This window comes from Rhineura floridana, chromosome 18 (genome assembly GCF_030035675.1).
Source record: "Rhineura floridana isolate rRhiFlo1 chromosome 18, rRhiFlo1.hap2, whole genome shotgun sequence".
NCBI classification, from domain to species: Eukaryota; Metazoa; Chordata; class Lepidosauria; order Squamata; family Rhineuridae; genus Rhineura; species Rhineura floridana.
In genome coordinates, this window is record NC_084497.1 from 26,395,403 (window position 1) to 26,413,942 (window position 18,540).

The following is an 18,540-nucleotide window of genomic DNA, read 5'->3' on the forward strand; positions in this document are numbered from 1 at the left end:
GATAAATACTTCTCTTTTTTATTATTTATACATATAAAAACAGCAACCCTTCATTGCCCTCCCCTATCCATCACTTACCACTGTCCATCACTTACCCTTAGTAGACACCATCTACTAATTTTGGAAGGGGAAATTGAACACAGTCTAAACCCGACATACCTCTTATGCTTTGAGAAAATCCTCCTTCAGATATAAACAGGGATCTGTTGCCTGTTCTTTCAAATATACATTTGGAGAGCATCATTCCCCACCGTTGCTTTTGCAAATATGCTGGATCTTCTTCTTAAATGACTTTTATTTTCTTCCAACCAAATTTGCACTGGATTTGGGATCTTGAATCGCTTGTTTTGATTCAAGCGTCAATAGCTAGCCTCTCTGGGATTGCATCAAATGACCTAGATGGATTGAACTGGGGGAACCTTCACTGCACATCACCCCATTTCCATCAGTGGGATTCTTTTTTCTTTCTTTCTTTCTTTGTGGGTGGATGGGAAACTCCCCATCATTTGTGTATTTGTGTACAGAGATTCCCCCCCCCCTTGAATTTTGCAAATATTTTAACCCTTGTGGCACAGGGTCTGATTGTCATTTTGATGGTCATTATATGCACTTGCCAGTTTGACACAGTATTTTGAAAGGTGGCTGTTTGGGCTGCTCCAACAGTAGCTCGCTGTTCCCTCTGGGAAAGATTATTCAGTTCCTTTGAATCCCCAAAGAGGGGAAGGAGACAGCCTGCCCATACGAGTAGCTTGCAAAGGGGCCCAGTGGGCAAATGTTGGAGTAACTGACCAGTCTTTTGAACTCTATGGGTCTTTTAGGCTGCAATCCAATACACACTTACCTGGGAGCAAGTCCCATTGAACCTAATGGAGCTGACTTCTGAGTAGACATGTACCAGATTGCCGCCTTAATCTCTATGCATCCAGTGCTAGTTCAACCCAGAGTAGAGCAATTGAATTTAATGGACATGACTAAACTTACCTTTGTTAGTTTCAGCGAGTCCACTCCGAGTAGTGATTAGGTGAGTACAATCCAATGGATAAACTCGAGTGCCATCCACTAGCAAATTGGCAAGCATATGTGGAATGACTACAGAAGCACTGAACCTTTTGTCAGGCTGTGTGCAAAAGGCAGCGATATTTGTAGACCTTTGAAGGCAGCAAGGTAGAACCATCATTGCCCTTGTTACCTACGTTAAAGTTTTGTTACACCTGCATCACTTTGAGGTGTGGTCCAGAAAGTGTTGCAGCAGCACCAGAAAGCCCCCAAACGATGACAAATGGTTGTATCCAGTACCAGAACAGACCCTTTGGGATGACAGGACATGATTAACTTAGTCCCATTAATTTCAGTGGGTCTACTTTGAGTTTGGTATTGGAGACAACCCGAATACCAGAGATGGGACAGGGGAGTGCAGGGAGAGGGAAATTAATACCTGTACCATGTGGCAATGATGGTCCTTCTCAAATCAGCATCAAGTATCTGAAAAGCCATCACCCACCCTCAGTTTGACCAAATTCTGAATGTGGTGAGCAACTCATCTGCACAAATTGCTTCAGCTAAGGCATCAACAGCCACTAAGATAGTGCCTGTTAAGACATTGCTTGTCTACAATGGACTGTAGCCAACTAAGTTCTCCTCAGAGTAGGCCTACTGAAGCGAATTAGCCATACCCATTCATTTTCTTGGTTCTACTCTGAGTAGAACTAGCATTGGATATAGCACCACTTTGTAAGCATGTGCAGCAACAGTGCCACTATAACAAATGCCCACTGGTAGCAGCTAATTGGTTGAATTGCATGAACACACACACATCTAAAGAGAGAACTGTTCCACCTTCTGCAAAACGTGGAACTCTGCAAAAGGTGGGTTTGCAGTGCATCACACAACACCACAGGACACACACCTTTTTTGTATGCCCGTACCGTTGCTGATAATCTTTCCAGTGAGATGGGCTTCGTTTCAAGACCATTTCCCCCCACTATTGGAAGAATATTGCTATCCGCTTTGAAATTACAAAATCTGATCTATTTAGGAAAGCAACATCCCCTCCCACCCACCCTCAATCCTCTTATTAAAACTCTTTTTGCTTCCCTGGAAAATCCTTGGAAGTTTCACTCAACAAGGAGGGACCTCACCAAATTAGCTTTGAGCTTTGTTGTTGAGTTTTCGGTGGGAGGTGTATTTTGGAAGACACTTTCTGACCAATGATCACTTTATCTTGAGCAAGAACATTTCCTCAGTAGTAGTAGTGGTAGTAGTAAAATACAATTCTTAAAGTGTTTTCCAACGCTTTTAGACTTTTAAAACTAAATTTCTGCATTGTAAATATTTAAGTAATGACAGTATATATAATTTGCTGTAAGAAGGTGCTCTGAAAACTGATGGAAAAATACATATCAATCCAGCCAATGTTAAGCACTTTGGGGTTTATCCAACTAAAGTATCCTCAGACTAGATCCACTGAAATTAATGGGCTTAAATTAGTCATGTCCAGTAACTTCAATAGGACTACTCTGAGGAGGACTAGGACTGGCTGCAACCCATAGATTTCAACGGGAGAGTTAATTACATCCTTCATTCTTTCTTTGCAATCAGTGGGATTTTCCTCCTCCCCCCTCAATGCAATCCTATGCATGTCTGCTCAGAATCAATCCCCATTGAGTTCAATGTGGCTTATTCCCAGCTGAGGGTGTACAGGACGGCAGCCTCCAGCATAACTCTTTCTTTTCAATTGCCACCTAACAAAATGGCAGCTGTAGTCCCCTGTTAAGGAAACCATATTTGGAGAAGTCAACCCCGTATAATTAAAGGCTGCAATCATAAGCACACACTGCGGATTGACAACTAGAAGCTCAAGGGTCAAATCCCCCCTTCCAAGAGGCAAAAAGAGTGAACGGAGAGAATGGGGGCTCTTTGTCACATGGCAGGATTTTCCTTGGGGAAATGATGGGCGGGCCCTAAAGCACCATCCTCCATCCCCCTCAGCAAATTGCCTCGCCTGGACTACCAGAAATTAAGAAGCATTGAAATCAGCAGGACTTAAATTTCTCAGTAAACATTCATACACTGTATTATGTAATCAAGCAAGTGTCATTAGTGAACCAGAATGAAATCGCTGGCAGGGGTTGGGGGTGGATTAGTAGAATGACAGAAGTGTGCCACCAAAACTGCAATTCATGCCTTCCTCCTCCTCCTTCTGTCTTCCAGCCAAACCTGGATAGGTGACGCTACCCAAGAGGTTAATAATAACACCTTGCCCATCACAAACATTTGATTCTTTCTGCTCTTGGGGAAGAAATGCACACCTTCTGTTATGGGGGTTTTCTTCTCTGTTCCAGGTCAAGCAAGCACTGGGCTTAAAAGGCCTGTTTCTCAGAAATCCAAAGCAGGCGTCTCTAGACAGTCATGCTGTTGGGCAACTCAACCACAAACACTCCTTTAGCAGTCACATTTTACGGCGGACGGCCAGCGCGCCCACCAAGACCCAGAAGAGGACCAAAAAGGGCTTTCCTGAGATTGCAATCGACACCAAAGACAACAGATCCAAAGGGGCCGGCGAGGGCCGCGAGCTCGACGACTCTTCCCTTCCTCGTTTTGACCAAGAGCCCGAATGCGCGTCCCCAGCGCCTTCTCTTAGAGATGGTGTCAACAGGGCAGCTCCAGGCAAGGGGTTGAAAGGTAAGGCCCAAAGTTTTGGCAAAGGTAGAAGCAGCCAGACCCGGGCGCCAAGGGACGCCACCTTCAGCGAGCCCATCCGGAGGTCCAACAGGGTCCGCCTTCAGGAGCCGCCCAGCGAGAAGCAGGGCATCTTTGCCCGCTGTGCCGCCAATGGATCCGGTAGGATCGGCGTGGCCACCAACTGCATGAAATGCATGATAGGCTTGAACGAGAGTCCTGATTTAGAGTGTGACCACGGCACCGCTAGCCCCGCCTCTGAGAACCCTTCGCACTGCAATGAGTATAGCAGCCTGGCAGGAGGCGAGGAGAGGCTAGAGGTCAAAAATTGGGGGATCCAAGACCAGCAGCCCAGGCCTCGGCCCGATTTGCACCCATGCAGCAGCTACAAGGCTGGTGCTGATGATCTGCCCAGGACCTGCCAGCCCTTTGCGACCTCAGGGAAGAAAAACGGTGACTCTAAATGTCACAGGGTGAAAGGGCATTCCCGGCAGAGGTGGCCTGGCCAGCCCGGTGGCAAATACGGAAGCACCGTCAACTTGGTGACCGCCAGCAATGGCTCCATATCCTCCAACTCCAGCAGCTTGGAGAGCGTCGGAAGCCCCGACTTTCCCAAACGTGGGCCTGAGACCTCCAGAAAACAGGGGGGCACCCTTCAGAGGGAAATGAATGCCTTGTTTGCTGAAAAACTGGAGGAAATTCGAAGTAAATCCCCTATATTCTTTACTGGTAAGACCAGATCTTCTTCACCCCAACGTCCGCTGTAGATCATCACGTTGCCATTTCAGTTTCCCCTTAGAAGTACCTGCATTTTTTTATTTTGCCATCGTAGTTTTCCATTTAATGGGGAGTGAACACGTGCACAAAACCATTCATTCATAAATGTTTGGGGCTTTGGCCAGTCTCGATGTGTTCACTCTTAGGTGAGTGTTTCTGTAACGTGCCAAATCATCGCTTTCTGTAGATCTCTGCGATTTGTCTGTCTGTCTGTGTTTCAATCACGGAATGCATAAATATGATTCTAAGATTTGTTTTTAGCCCAACCAGAGTACCATGTGGCCATCATCGTAAGGATCACGAGAACTAATTCACTGTCAGTACTGCCAGCAATTATTCGGGCCATTTGGGTCCTTGTATAAATATCCGATATGGGCACAAAGATCCTCTTTGGTTAGGATTCAGATGTTGGGAATTTGGAAAGGGATTCTCATAGGTTTTATTTGATTCAGTCTTTGGTTTCAGTGGGATACTTTTATAGGTTTTAACATATTATGATTCCCATTCCCCAAGAAGGAAGAAAACCAAGTCAGGAGGATGTAGGAACTAGGTCCAGCCAGTGGTCTGGATCCTGACATCCCCGAGTCCCACGGGTCAAGCTGACACGTAGGGAAGGAAGCATAAAGGAAGCGCTTCGCTTTGCACATCCTTAGTCATTGCAGTTTCAAATCAGACGCTGCAGGCAACGGAAGCAGGTGTTCGATCAGTCTATTGGCAGCCACTGCAAGCGCCACTTCCTTTGCCTGCGTGGTTTAATTTCAAACTGTTTGAGCAAGCTTTGCAGCAGCAGCTGCAAGCTCTGTTTTTGTCAGGGATCAACCCCAGTTGGGAGTTCATGAGGAGGGCCAGTCCTAGCTGCATTTGCATTTGATGCCAAATTTTATCAGGTGCCAAATCCAAGCCCGTCTGCAAAGGAACAATCAACAGCCACATTTATTTATTTATTTATTTATTTATTTATTTATATCCTGCCCTTCCTCCCAGCAGGAGCCCAGCGTGGCAAATAAAAGCACCAAAAACTTTGTTCTTGTTCTGTGCCTCCAAGTCAACTACGACTTATGGCGACCCAATGAATCAGTGGCCTCCAAGAGTATCTGTCGTGAACCACCCTGATTGCATTTTGGATACTGTCTGTTCATAGGGTTTTTGTGGTAAGAGATATTCAGAGGTGGTTTACCATTGCCTTCCTCTGAGTTTGGATGCATCTTAGTCTGGTGTCTCAGCTTTGACCATTCCACCTTGGGTGACCCTGCTAGGAGTCTAGCCTCTTGGTCTAGACTCCTGATGGCATTGCTCTCAGCTTCTTCAACACTCTCAAACCCCCTCACCATGTTAAGGTGTGCATCCTTTAAAGCATCATAAAAACAAACTTTAAAACACAGTAAAACAAAAACATCTTTCAAAACTTTTCTTAGAAAAAAAGCTTTCAAAACCTCTTCTAAGATTAAAAACATTTTAAAAAAGAAGGTTTAAGAACATATTAAAAAGCAATTCCAACAGAGACACAGACTGGGTTAAGGTCTCTGCTTAAAAGGCTTGTTGAAAGAGGAAGGTCTTCAGTAGGCCCCAAAAAGATAACAGAGATGGCATCTGTCTAATATTTAAGGGGAGGGAATTCCAAAGGGTGGGTACCGTCGCACTAAAGGTCCATCTCCTATGTTGTGTGGAATGAACCTCCTGATAAGATGGTATCTGCAGGAGGCCCTCACCTGCAGAGCGCAGTGATTGACTGGGTATATAAGGGGTAAGACGGTCTTTCAGGTATCCTGGTCCCAAGCCGTGTAGGGCTTTGTACACTAAAACTAGAACCTTGAACTTCACATGCCTGATGTCAGGTGTGGGGCATTATGATGATGATGTTCCCCACCCCTGACCTAGACACACTGTTCTTCAATCTTGGGTACCCAGTTGTTCTTCGACTACAACTCCCATCATCCCCTGCCAGCTTAGCTACTGGTCAGGGGATCATGGGAGTTGTAGTCCAACAACATCTGGGCAGTATCTTAATGACAAATTTGGAAGTGCACAGTCCCCTCATGAAAGTCACAGCCACACTCCCTCCTCCCCCCCTTTTTTTGTTGCTGGGTTGAGAATGAAGTCCTTGTTAACGCCTTCTCCCACAACGACATACTGCCTTAGGAGCCGATAAGCATGAAAGGGGAGAGTGTGAGCTACTGAAAAGAGTCTTCCCAGCGGCTGGCTCACCTCCTTTCACTCTGATTGGCTCCAATCAGCAGGAAAGGACAAGGAAGCATGTTAGAAGACTCTTCTCAGTGGCCAACAGACTCCCCTTTCATGCTGATTGACTCATAGGATGCTGGAGGCATAGGGACCCTGCTCCCAACAAAGTAAGGGGTCTAAGACCCCCTGGGACCCTGGATGGCTACAACCCTGCATCTGAGGACCCAAAGTTGAAGAACACTGACACAGAAGATCCTTACACCTTGAAACAATTTCTCTTTATTACTATTATCCTTGTGCCTAGAATGGTGGGCAAATATTTTTCCGCCCTTCGTTGCAGTTTAGCCTGGACTGCTCTGGTTGGTCCAAAAAGAATTCTCAGCATCCTACTAGTAGCTTGGTATTCAAATGGACCTTCTTCTCCGCCCCCGCCCCATTTCTCCCTACTAATTTATTCCTTCTCTGCTTGGCCTTTCCCTGAATTAACAGTGTGTTGTTTTTTCTCCCTGTGATCTGCCCTGTTATTCCTCTTGCCTCTGTAGTTAAGAACTGAAAGGACAAGCAAATCACAGGTAACTGTTGAACATTGCTGGTTTTAGTGCTGCATTGCCTGGTTCCCCCCTCGTTTCTTTATCTAATAATTATGGATAGTCCCCTTCTCCATCTTTTGCATGACATCCTGACGTGTGCATGATTTCCACTCGATCTTGGGAGGAGGCGGCAATCTCCCTCCAACCCTTCCTCATTATGCTGACTGCATAGGAAATTTGTATCCCCAGCGCGAAAGCGTCACTGCCATTCTCCTTGCTTTTCCCTGGTGTGTTTGTGTGTGTGAGAGAGCGAGCTTCTGTGAGCTTTCTCAGTGCGTAGGGAAGTAACATTTGATAGGCAATGTTAGCATTTTGGCCAGCGGAGTAAAGTACATTTTTGTACACCTGACTGGACTGAAGAACTGCATTGCAAAATTTGGAGACGTGCAATTTTCGAAGGATGGCTGTGTTTGGATTTGCATAATGTTTCGGAAAGTGTGAATTGCATATGTTTGCCTTTAAGTGCAAACGGAATCAGATTTATCCCCCATCCCTAGAAGGTAGAAATCCCTTCTCTTTTATATACATGTGCCAGGCAAGGCAGGGAGGAATCACACGCACTTCCTTCCCTCTATGCATTGAGACAATTTTGGGATGAAGAGACAGGTATCACCCAGGTGACCTGATTTTTTTCCAACCCACAAGCTCTTTTGAGCCTAAAATCTGGAGACTATATGTATTATACCTAGTGTATTTGAACTGTAGCTGCAAAAGAATTCACTGATCAACCTTGGTTCTAATGTATGGCTTTCTTTCTCCCCCAGATGCCCGCCAATTCTCAATGCAGAGGTCAGTCAGTTCATTGTGTAGCCTGGAGACCATCAACGAAGAGCCGTTTGTTGCCAACGAGAGCCAGCCCACTGCTCCTTGCTTTCCTCTGCCCAGCACGCCTGCCAGCGATCCCAGTGAAGGGTCTGTGGCTGGCAATCCCCATGAAGCCGGATCAGAAGGGGGCGATCTGTCAGATCAGCTTGAGAGAACTCTTCAGCGCTCAGTGTTAGTTTTGGAGGGCCAAACGTTCCCTGCTCCCAACCCAACCATCCCACGTATTCTGGGACTTGACGATGCTAGGAAAAACGCGAAAGAAGGGGGCGGCTGGAAAAGGGCACATGACAGCAGAGATCAAATGCAGGACAATGCAGCATCGGCCAACCTCTGGGCGACTTCTGTCGGAGATTGCCCGAACCCAAAAGAGGGCATGGTTCAAGAATGGATAAACGTTGAGCGAATGAAAGAAAAGGGCAGCAACGCAGCTAGGCAACTGCAACAGAACACCCCGCCAACTTCACTCCAAGAATCTACCTGCGTCACTCAAGCTGCGACAGTCCCCCTTCTGCCTCACGTCGTCGTGAGGAGGTTGAAAAGCAAAGGGTGCAACCTTTGCAACTGCTCGGCACTGACGAGGTCTCCTGGTGGCTTCTCCCCAACAGCCGAAGTGTACTCTGATGCCACGGTTAATGACCGTATCTGGAGCAAGCTGGATCCCAGCAGTCACAGGGACAGCATGTCTTCCTCTTCTAGCATGTCCTCCAACGATACGGTCATCGACCTCTCCTTGCCCAACCTCACTGGGAAAAGCCTTCCAGACCTTGGCATCCAGCACGAGAACTTCAAAGTCATCCCCGAGAGAAGAGGAGCGTGCCCGTGGTCGGCTAGTGCTGCTTCTGGGCACGAGATGCCCATGGTGACCAAGAGCAAATCCAACCCCAACTTGAGGTCAAGCCAACCCACGGAGGATGAGCTATGCCCGAGACCATTAGCCAAAGGCCTCGGGCTAGGATCATCTTTGCCCATACCCAGAAGACACACGTGGAGCCGGTTGTACATAGAAAGCCTCAAGCAGTCCTGCCTCAAGTCAGAAGAGCAGAAGAAAGAGACTCCTGAGGCCAAATCGAAAAGCCTGGGTGACCTGACCTCGGATGACATCACGTCTGTCTTTGAGAGCAAGTACCGCAGCATCAGCCGGAGCTTCATCACCCGGTCAACGAGGCAGCAGCGGCACTGCGCAGCGCCCAGGTCCTCAGCTAAGCCCCTGGATGAGCTCACGGAACGCTTGAAGAAGCTGACCACCTTCCGGCAGGAGAATGACATCACTTCCCCTACCAGCCTCGAGCCAATGGAGCCTGAAGAGGAAGGGGCGGGCCTCCTCCGAAGGTCCTCATCCAGGAGCCAGAGTCGGGTGAGGTACATTGCTAACCGGGCCAAGCAGGCCCAAGAGAGGCAGCGGCTGAAGAGCTTAGCTCTGAGCAAGGGGAGCCCCGTTGAGGAGAGAGGGATCCCCGAAGGCGCCTGCTGCTTTGCAAGAGGGGCCTGCATGGACTCGGCTTCCCCCAATCTGTTTACATCCCAACTCAAGACCCAAACTGATTTGAACCATGACACTGAAGTCGTCTGTATGTTCAAACTCTAACGCTGGGAAGGGCTGAACAAGGTTGATGTTTACATTCCTGTAAGAGCAAAACCAACACACAAAAACAGAACACCCTTTTTTTAAAAAAAATAAAAGTGAAACACACATGATGCAGAATGCCCTCATTGGAGGAAAGCACTTCTCCTCTTCCTTCTTCCCCTCCCAGCCTCCAAAGGACTATATATGTGTAATCATCCTAATAATACTACTAACAATAATGCAATTTGTAGCATGCAACATGGGGAATGGGCAACCGGGATGTTCCTGAGAGATGCTAAGGAGACCCCACCCCCAATCCTCCCTGGGAAGCATGTCTTCAGGATCTGCATGACCATTCTATCTCCCTCTTGGTGACTCCTTGCCTTTTCTTTTTGTCGGACACCAATCCTGGTCAGACGAGTGTCCTCGACCCATGACTGATTTGGAACTGCTGCCAGATTCTGCTTTAACCTTCTCACTGAAGCAAGGGCGGGGGAACATTTTTCAAACCTAGGGCTGCATTCTCTTCAGGGCAACCTTCTGGGGGGGGCACATGCCAGTGGTAGGCGGAGCCATAGGCAAAAGGGGGCGGTACAGCAAATCTGACCTTTGTACGGTAGGCTAGTTTCTGCTCGCATACTCCTCTCTGGCCTCTGTCCAGATGAGCTGGAACAAGGATGTAGAGCAGCCAGGCGAAAAAGATTTGGGGTGCGAATCCCCTGAGAGTTGTGGCCTGGAGATAGGAGGTGTGGCCCAAGGTGTGTTCCGAGGGCCACAAAGAGAGGCCTGGAGGGCCTCATTTGGCCACCGAGCCTGAGGCTCCTCACCTTTGCGCTATAGCCTGACTTCAGTTCTGGAAACCAAAGCAGCATTCGGGAGGTGCAAATGACCCCCAAGCTTGTTTGGCACTAATTTTTCATCGAGTTGAAAGACCTGTCCGCCCCCCACTATGGCAGAACTGGGGGAAGTGTACTCACCGCAGGCAACACTGCCTCTTGTGTGTGATCATTAACCCTGGCTGGGACCTGGGCACAATTGCCTGCCTGTCTCCAGCCTCCGTGAGATATATCCTCACATAGCCTTCCCTTCACTACATCGCTTGGTCTGTGGGAGGTTAGGCCAAAATGCATGGGTGTGGAGCGCCCTCTCTCCGGTGGCGGCTAACCTATTAGGGTGCATGGGGCACTCCCCCATCAATCCTCAGTCTGCCCCCGGCCAGCCACGACCTGCCCTCCTTCTTATTTAACTGGCTGTCAGCTGCCTCCTCCTTAGTCTCAATGTTGCCCCTTGTAGAACTCAGCAGGGAGGCAGATGGGGATGGAACTAGAATGAGTTGGCTCTGCCTCTCAACGGCTCTGGCGCCACCTACTGTCAGGCTCCCTGCTTTCCGCCCCACCAGTTCCAATGAACACCAGCCACCACTGGAGCAGCGCCACTTCCTGAAGGCAGGCCGGTGGGGGTTGCCTGAGGGCAGGCTGAGGCTGGTGGGCAGTGCCCTATTTGCTGCGATGGGCCAACCTCCACTGGAGTACAGATGGGTGAATCTGTCTTTTTCCAGCCTCAGCCGCATTTGCATGTGTTCAGTCATAAGTCTGTCCCACGTGAGCCTCTGAATACATTTTTTTCTAAAAAGAAAACACATGGAATTTTGCATTTGATTTATTTTCTAAACAGATGTACCCACAATGTGCATTTTTGACATATTTTGATATTTTTGTTTGCCGTTGTTTTTTTAAGTCACGAACTGCATTAGAACATTTGGGAAGTGCAGAAGCCAGTAGATAACCAAGGTCCTCGCTGCACATTAGTCCAGGATAAAGGTGCAGAGATCTAATCCTTCTGGTATCCCTGCCTTTGAGCTGTTAACACTATGAGGACCAGAGCTCAGTGGCAGAGCCCCTGCTTTGCACGCAGTAGGCCCCAGGTTCAATCCCCCGCATCTCCAGGTTGGGCTGAAAAGAATCCCTCACCGAAACTCTGGAGAGCCCCTGCCAGTCAGTGTAGACAGCACTGAGCTAGATAATAGTCTGGGTCCTTCCTATTCTGTGGTGGTTGGTGAGGATTTCACCACACTGAAAGTCTTCTGCAGGGAGCACTCGCCTCCGAAAAGTCCAACAATTTTCTTTCAGTGTTTATTTCTCATTTTCACAACTTATTTAGGGAAAGGGGTTTCGGCAGCCAATCATAAAACAGCAAAGAGAATGTTTCTCATTGCCTTTGCTTAGTTCTATAATCCCTGAAAAATGTTATTTCCCCCCCAGAAACATTGACGACAACTAATTATTTTGCAATACACACTTCTGGAATGACCACTTTCTTTTTCTTTCTTTCTGTCTTTCTCTCCCGTTTTGCACTGCCATGCAAAATACATTTTTAAAAAATGTATTTTAAAGAAAATTAGACAACATTCAGAGCTAAAGAGAAAAAACTTTAAAAAAAAACACCTTGTTTTAATTCCCCCCTCCATAATTATCATTTTTTATGATGGATGTACATTTAATTGGAGAAGAAAAATATATTGGGGAAGAATTTATTGAGATGCATTTTTTTAAAAGGAAAACATATTTTAATTTTCAGCCCTCATTATACAGGGCTAAATGGGGGGGTGTATTTTTTTTTTGTCAAGGGTTGTTTTTTGTTGGTGGTGGTTTGTTTGTAATATATATATATATATATTGCAAATAATTTAAAATCTATTTGTAAAACCAACTGCCACAACTCAAAATAAAGATTATTTAACCTATTTGTCTGCGAGGGGTTCATCTGCCGTGAAAGAAGCTTCATGTCTGAACAGGGATTTGAACCTGGCTCTCCTTGGTCCTAGGATGTGCTGCAGGGGAGGGGACAATTTTGCAAGGTTTGCTGTTTTGGAAAGTGTCGTCCGTCCTCCCATCTCCTTGGCGCCAGTGGCAATTCCGGGCTCTGGAGTACCAGTTTTGGCTCATGGCTCCATGTCACTGGGGCAGTGAAATCCTCCCTGGGTTTTAGTCCAAACTTTCAAATCCCAGAGTGGATTCCACTGCCCCACTGACATGGAGCTTCCAGCGTCCCCTGTGGGGCCCTTGTCCAAGATGTGCTTTGAGAGGGCCCTCCTCCCCCTCACAACTGTTGCTGCCTAGTCACTTTCCCCTCTCTCTGGCCCTCAGCTACACCACCTTCTACAGCCAGCATCACTAACCCTTTTCAGGCCGAGGGCCAATAACAGCCACCTCAGACCCTGCGATTGGCAGGCGAGGTCTTGGTGGTGGTAGCACTGCTGTGGCTGCGTGATTAGCGTTGGCCCATGGCAGGTCCTTTTCAGGGTTGTTTGTGGCATTCAACTCTTTTCTAAGTTCAGTTGTATAGGACTTTCTCCTCACCTTTGTCTCCTCTAATTGTGATAATGGCACATCCAGAATTTCAGGTTGCTGGGGCAGGCTTCATCTCAAAGGCATGGAAGGTGGCAGGATCGTACAGACTCTGAGATTTCATTGAAAGAGAAACATCCCATGACAGGTGAGAAATGGAAAGCTAAGTTGCTGAAAGGACCACAGGGTCTTGGTTCAAATGAAACCTTGGTTCACAGTTTCTACTGAATCCCATTCATATTGAACAGATAGTAGTATGACATTTATATCCTGCCTTTACTCCAATGAGCTCAGGGTGGCATACAAACATGGTTCTTCCCCTCACGATTTTATCCTCACAATAACCTTGTGGGGTAGGTTGGGCTGAGAGACAGTGACCAGCCCAAGGTTACCCAGTGAACTTCAGGGCCAAGTGGGGATTTGAAGTCTGGTCTCCCAGGTCCCAGTCCAAACACTCTAAATCAGCCTTTCCCAACCAGTGTGCCTCCAGATGTTGTTGGACCACAATTCCCATCTTTCCTGATGTTGGCAATGCTGGCTGAGGCTGATGGGAGTTGTGGTCCTATATATATATATATATATTGCAATACTTTCCAGACAAACCTGTAAGGGATTCATGGCTGTCCACAGGGGAGGGGTGGGAGCAGGCAAGGGATGCCCTTGATGAAACATAATCTCCAGATCCCAGCTTTCATTAAAAACAAAACTAATTTTTTAGCATTTGTAGAGCCTATGAAACAAAGAGTTATGTCCAACCTAGTTGAAATGTAGCCTTGAGAAAAGAAGACTGAGGAGAAATATGATAGCACTCTTCAAGTACTTGAAAGGCTGTCACACAGAGGAGGGCCAGGATCTCTTTTCAGTCATCCCAGGATGCCAGACATGGAATAATGGGCTCAAGTTGTAGGAAGCCAGATTTCGACTGAACATCAGGAAAAACTTCCTAACTGTTAGAGCGGTACGACAATGGAGCCAATGACCTAGGGAGGTGGTGGGCTCTGCAACACTGGAGACATTCAAGAGGCAGCTGGACAGCCACCTGTTAGATACACTTTAATTTGAATGACTGCATTGAGCAGGGAGTTGGACTTGATGGCCTTACAGGCCCCTTCCAACTCTACTATTCTATGATTCTGTTATTAATGGAGCCAAGTTAGTCCTGGTCACTGATTTCAGTGGATCTACTAGCATTGGGTACAACCAATGTGTGTGTGTGTGTGTGTGAGAGAGAGAGAGAGAGAGAGAGAGTCTAGCGTACTCTCCATTTCAGTATTTTGCTTTGCCCACCCACCACCCCAGAAAAATTCCTGTGGATGCTCCTGAAGGGACTAGTCTCGATATAGGATACTGATTAACAAGATGATGGGGGCACACAAGGGTGAAAGCTATGTGGCAAAACGACATGCAAGTATGAAATTCCAGAAGAGAAATGGGCTGGAATGTGGAGATCTTTATTGGCTCAGGTGAGAGAAGATCCTGCGATAGATGGCATCTCCCACCTCTGAAATCCTGGCGCATCACAGGTGAGATGTTCCCGCATGGGATGTGGGGGATCCTGGCTCTTAACTTCCACACGTGGCGGATGGGTCCCATGATTAGGGGACCGATGAATATGTCAATTTCGGTCAATGGTGAGGCCCTTAAGGGCCCCACTCTGAATCCTCAGTGCTGTGTTTGCTCTCCCAAAAGGCAATACCCCAGAAAGCCCGTTGTGAGCAAAAAGAGGCAGCTGATCAGCACAGAATGATGGAACCTTGCATTTTGGGACATTGCATTTTGGGGGGAACTAAGGTGGTAACCAGGGCCAACTGGGTGGCATTCTGTTGAAGGGGTGAACGGGTCCCTGCCCCAGCAGCCCTCACCCTCAGTCTGATCTCAACCAGTCCACGCCTGCCTGCCCTCATACTTGCAGCCTGGCCAGGGGGTAGCCCTGCCGGTCCTCCTCTTCCTCCTCAATCTCAGTGTTGTCCCTTGTGGGACTCTGCAAGGAGGAAGATGGAGCTAAAACTAGAATGAGTTGGTCCCGCCTGCCATTGGCTCTGGCTGCACCTACTGTTGATCTGCCTGCCTTTCAGGCCAGCAGTCCCACTGGCTCAACCCTGGAGGTAACCTTCTCTTGGCCCTTGTGGCAGTTTGAACTGTGATCATGGGAAGAAGGGCAGGAATATCACGATTCACTCGTGACAAACTCAAGGTGCCGCTGACAACCCGTCTGGTAGCATGGACCATCCTTTGGCCAGGCGACTCCCATCTTTGCCAGCGGGAATGAAGGACTGAACTGAAGACCTCAAGTTTTTGGCCTTCTTGAGTTCTTTGGGAACGGATGGCAACACAGCTCTTGTCCCCCGCTGGTATGCACCTGCTTAAATATTACTTCCTAAATTCATCAGAACGTTTCAGTCAAGTTCCTTCCCAGAAATATTTCCTAGTACTCTCTCTCTCTTTTCATTTTCTGGACTTGGGGATTTGCGGTAACTTTTGCTCTGACCCTTAACGCCCTTCAAGTCTTGCCATGGGCAAAATGGAATGTATGATATCCGGAACTTGTCCCGTATTGTCCGTGGAATAAAGCAGCTCTAATTAATATTCGCAAGACACGAGCTTAGAGTCTACTGCCATTTAGTATTAGCCTGAATGCTAAATTAGCTTTGGATGATGGCAATGGGGGGCGGGGGCGGTGGAGGAGGTTGTAATAAGACACAGATCTGATTAGCAGAGGAGTGTTAGTGATCTTCTGCCAATGTACAGAGATACGCTGAAATCCCTCATATTCTTCTGTCAATCCTCTGAGGATTCCTCAGACTTCTTTGAGTGACTGGAAGTGTTTTTGGATCAACTCCCAGGGGACTAGGGATGAAGGAGAAATTCTATTTTGTTTGCCTTTTAATGAGAAGCTAACTAATTCCCATTTCTCAAACCAAGACACAAACTGCAGCACAGCTATCCTTGAAAATTAGAAATCAGATTTTCCCCGACTTTTGTGATGCAGCTCCCTAGCCAAAGAATGTGCAGAAGAATGCATAAACCAGGGAAAGGTATGCATTAAAATCCCTGTATTAGTGAAAATGACATACAAAATGCATTATATTAGGGGAAATTGCATACCAAAATGTGTTTGTTAGGAGAAATTATCACTAAAATGCTAGCTGCAGAAATGTGGAGAGCTGAATTTAAGGTTGGAAAAATGACAAACAGAAACGGAGAGATTCATCCATCCTGACCTGGGGCTCATGGGAGCTGAAGTCCAGGAACGTCTGAGTGGCCACAGTTTAGCAGAGGAGGGCAGAATTTAGTTTGGTATCTTACGGGAGGATCTTTGGCAGATGAGTGATTTGCAGGGATTGGGCAAGGGGTTTTGACCCCTCCATTTTGCTTACCAATGTTGACAACAACAACAAAGCTTTAACCTTCTTAACTTAGGCTGTTAGAATCTTCTAATCTGTAAATTTGTACTGATAAATGCAGGTCATCCCAGTATACATTTTGTGGTATGCAACAAGTAATTGGGTCTGGGGTACTTTGATACGAGTGCCTGGGGTACTTTGATACTAATTTGGCAGTCTGCGATTCCCCTTGTACCCTAGGCAATTCTCTGGCTAGCAGTCACAGCAAAATTAAAAAGAGACTTGAGTTGGCTGAAATATCTGTTGACATTTTATTCATCTTTTAAAATCCTTTCCAGATATGTAAACAAACAGGAAGCAATGACAATTATCCAGAGAGGTGGTTCCCCCCCCTTTAAAAAAGGCATCAGTCTTAATCTCCATTAACCTCTTTCCAGCTTTTCCACACTGAACATATGGTCCTCATCTCATCTTCATATTCTGTTCCCCCTGCCATATTCTTGGATCTGAGCGTATGAGCCAATTTTGTCCTCAGAGAGCCCTCCGTTGAAATTGCATGGAATAATTTTATGGTCTTAGTCTAATCATGTCTAAAGATGCCTTAGTGCAGGTTCAGGTGTCACAGGAAACTGTGGTTTGAGAAAACATCATGCTCCATAGAATCCAGCATTTGGTTCTGTGGCCTCTCATATGGTTCATCACATCTGAAACAGGCCGTTCTGTGCTTGACTATTTAGATATTTTAAAAGGTGTTTTAAAAATGTCACTTTGGGTATATAACGTGATATTTTTCTGTCCTCTTTTTCAGTTGGTTGATACATGGTTATTCACTAAAATGACTGGCAGCAATGGTTGGTGCCCATTGGGACTGGTGGGGTGGAATTGAAGAAGCCCAAACAGCAGGTGGAGCCAGAGGCAATGACAGGCAGAGCCAACTCTTTCTAGTTTTGCCCCTATCTTCCTACTAAAGGAGGAGGAAACTGATAGGCAGCGCTACCCCCCAGGACTGGATATAAGTAAGGAAGAAGGCAGGCAGGTGGGGGCTGGCTGAGTAGACTCAGGTTGGTGGGGCAGTGCCAGATTTGCCCTAATGGACTGGCCTCCACTGATGATGAACCTTGATATAATTTATTATGTGGCAAAAGCATTGGAGATGTCTGTAGCCAGGAAAGCATGGAGCCGATATTGTGTTGAAGTGCAGTAGTTGCACCACCCTGCAAATAAGTCCATACACACAGCCATTAAAAAGCTGTTGCCATGAGGAAGAAAAATTAAATCAAGCAAACCAAGCCAGAAGTAACAGCGGCAGCAAACTCAACATGTGGTTTGGATAAATCAATTTTTTAATTTCCGAACTCGCTGTTTGCTTTCGTCTCTGCTGGTTACACTTGATCTGAAAACCAGTGGATATTTGTATAAGGTTCAGGTGCTTCTTTTTTTTTAAAAAAAGAGGATTGTTGGATAAATGGACTGCTTCAGTAATTGTCAGGTGGAAATTGTCTCACAGTCATGGGCATCTGTGTGTGTGCATGCAAGTCAAACAGTTGGACCCCCACCTGGATAAACCATAACCCAGTAATTCCCAGCTTTTATTGTTTTTTTTTTTAAAAAGGTAAGTTTCTAGTATAGAACCTGAGAGACAAACTGCACAGGCATTATTCATCTCAATTTTGTAAGAAATTAGCCTGCTCTTCCCCGGCCCCCCCAAAACTCCTGCAGACTCCCAGGCTGATACTGTGCATTGTCATATCAACGTTTGCACACACAAATTCCTGAAAAATATACAACTGCTGAGTGATAAGCCTGTCCATGCAGTGTGACAACTGGCCTTTGAATATTTTGTAAAATATGTTGAAGGCAGTTATAATGGACTTGGCCACAATCCATCACAGTGCCGATAAAAATGCAGCAATGTCTGTTATAGTTTAAGAGAACACTGTCTGGAAATAGCGTAGCTATCAGTAAAAAGTCTTGAAGATATCTTTACATTGAGAGAAAGGGCTCGTGACATTCTTTGTATTCCAATAAGCAAAAAAAACAAAGTGCAAACTGTGATGTTCCTATATATTAGTGTATATATGGTAAGTGCTGGTTGTTTAGAGTATACATGGTAAGTAGTGAAAGAGGAGGGGGAGTGAATGGGCAATAGAATGCTTGATGATTGGCTGAATGTTTAAAATGGCTGACAGTATAAATGAAAGGATGACAGGTAAATCTGGGTGAATGTGAGGTGG

The 18,540-nt window shown here is 46.6% G+C and overlaps 2 protein-coding genes across 5 annotated transcripts in view; both read left to right on the plus strand.

Annotated features, from left to right (window-relative positions):
* PLCH2 (phospholipase C eta 2) overlaps positions 1-12,255 on the plus strand; it is a 309,207-nt gene extending 296,952 nt beyond the window's left edge. For 3 of the 4 annotated variants that reach the window (XM_061601055.1, XM_061601057.1, XM_061601056.1), the window contains 2 exons: positions 3,342-3,681; positions 7,991-12,255. In XM_061601055.1, coding sequence (XP_061457039.1) covers positions 3,342-3,681; positions 7,991-9,636 — 1,986 coding nt within the window. In that variant the 3' untranslated portion in view covers positions 9,637-12,255. Of the gene's footprint in view, positions 1-3,341; positions 3,682-7,178; positions 7,209-7,990 lie in introns of all 4 variants that reach the window. The other variant, XM_061601058.1, reaches the window with a different exon arrangement.
* Positions 12,256-13,037: 782 nt separating this feature from the next.
* Positions 13,038-18,540, plus strand: part of LOC133372501 (probable glutamate receptor) — a 38,199-nt gene continuing 32,696 nt past the window's right edge. The window contains exon 1 of the mRNA XM_061601207.1: positions 13,038-13,110. Within this exon, the coding sequence (XP_061457191.1) occupies positions 13,104-13,110 (7 nt within the window). The 5' untranslated portion in view covers positions 13,038-13,103. The remainder of the gene's footprint in view (positions 13,111-18,540) is intronic.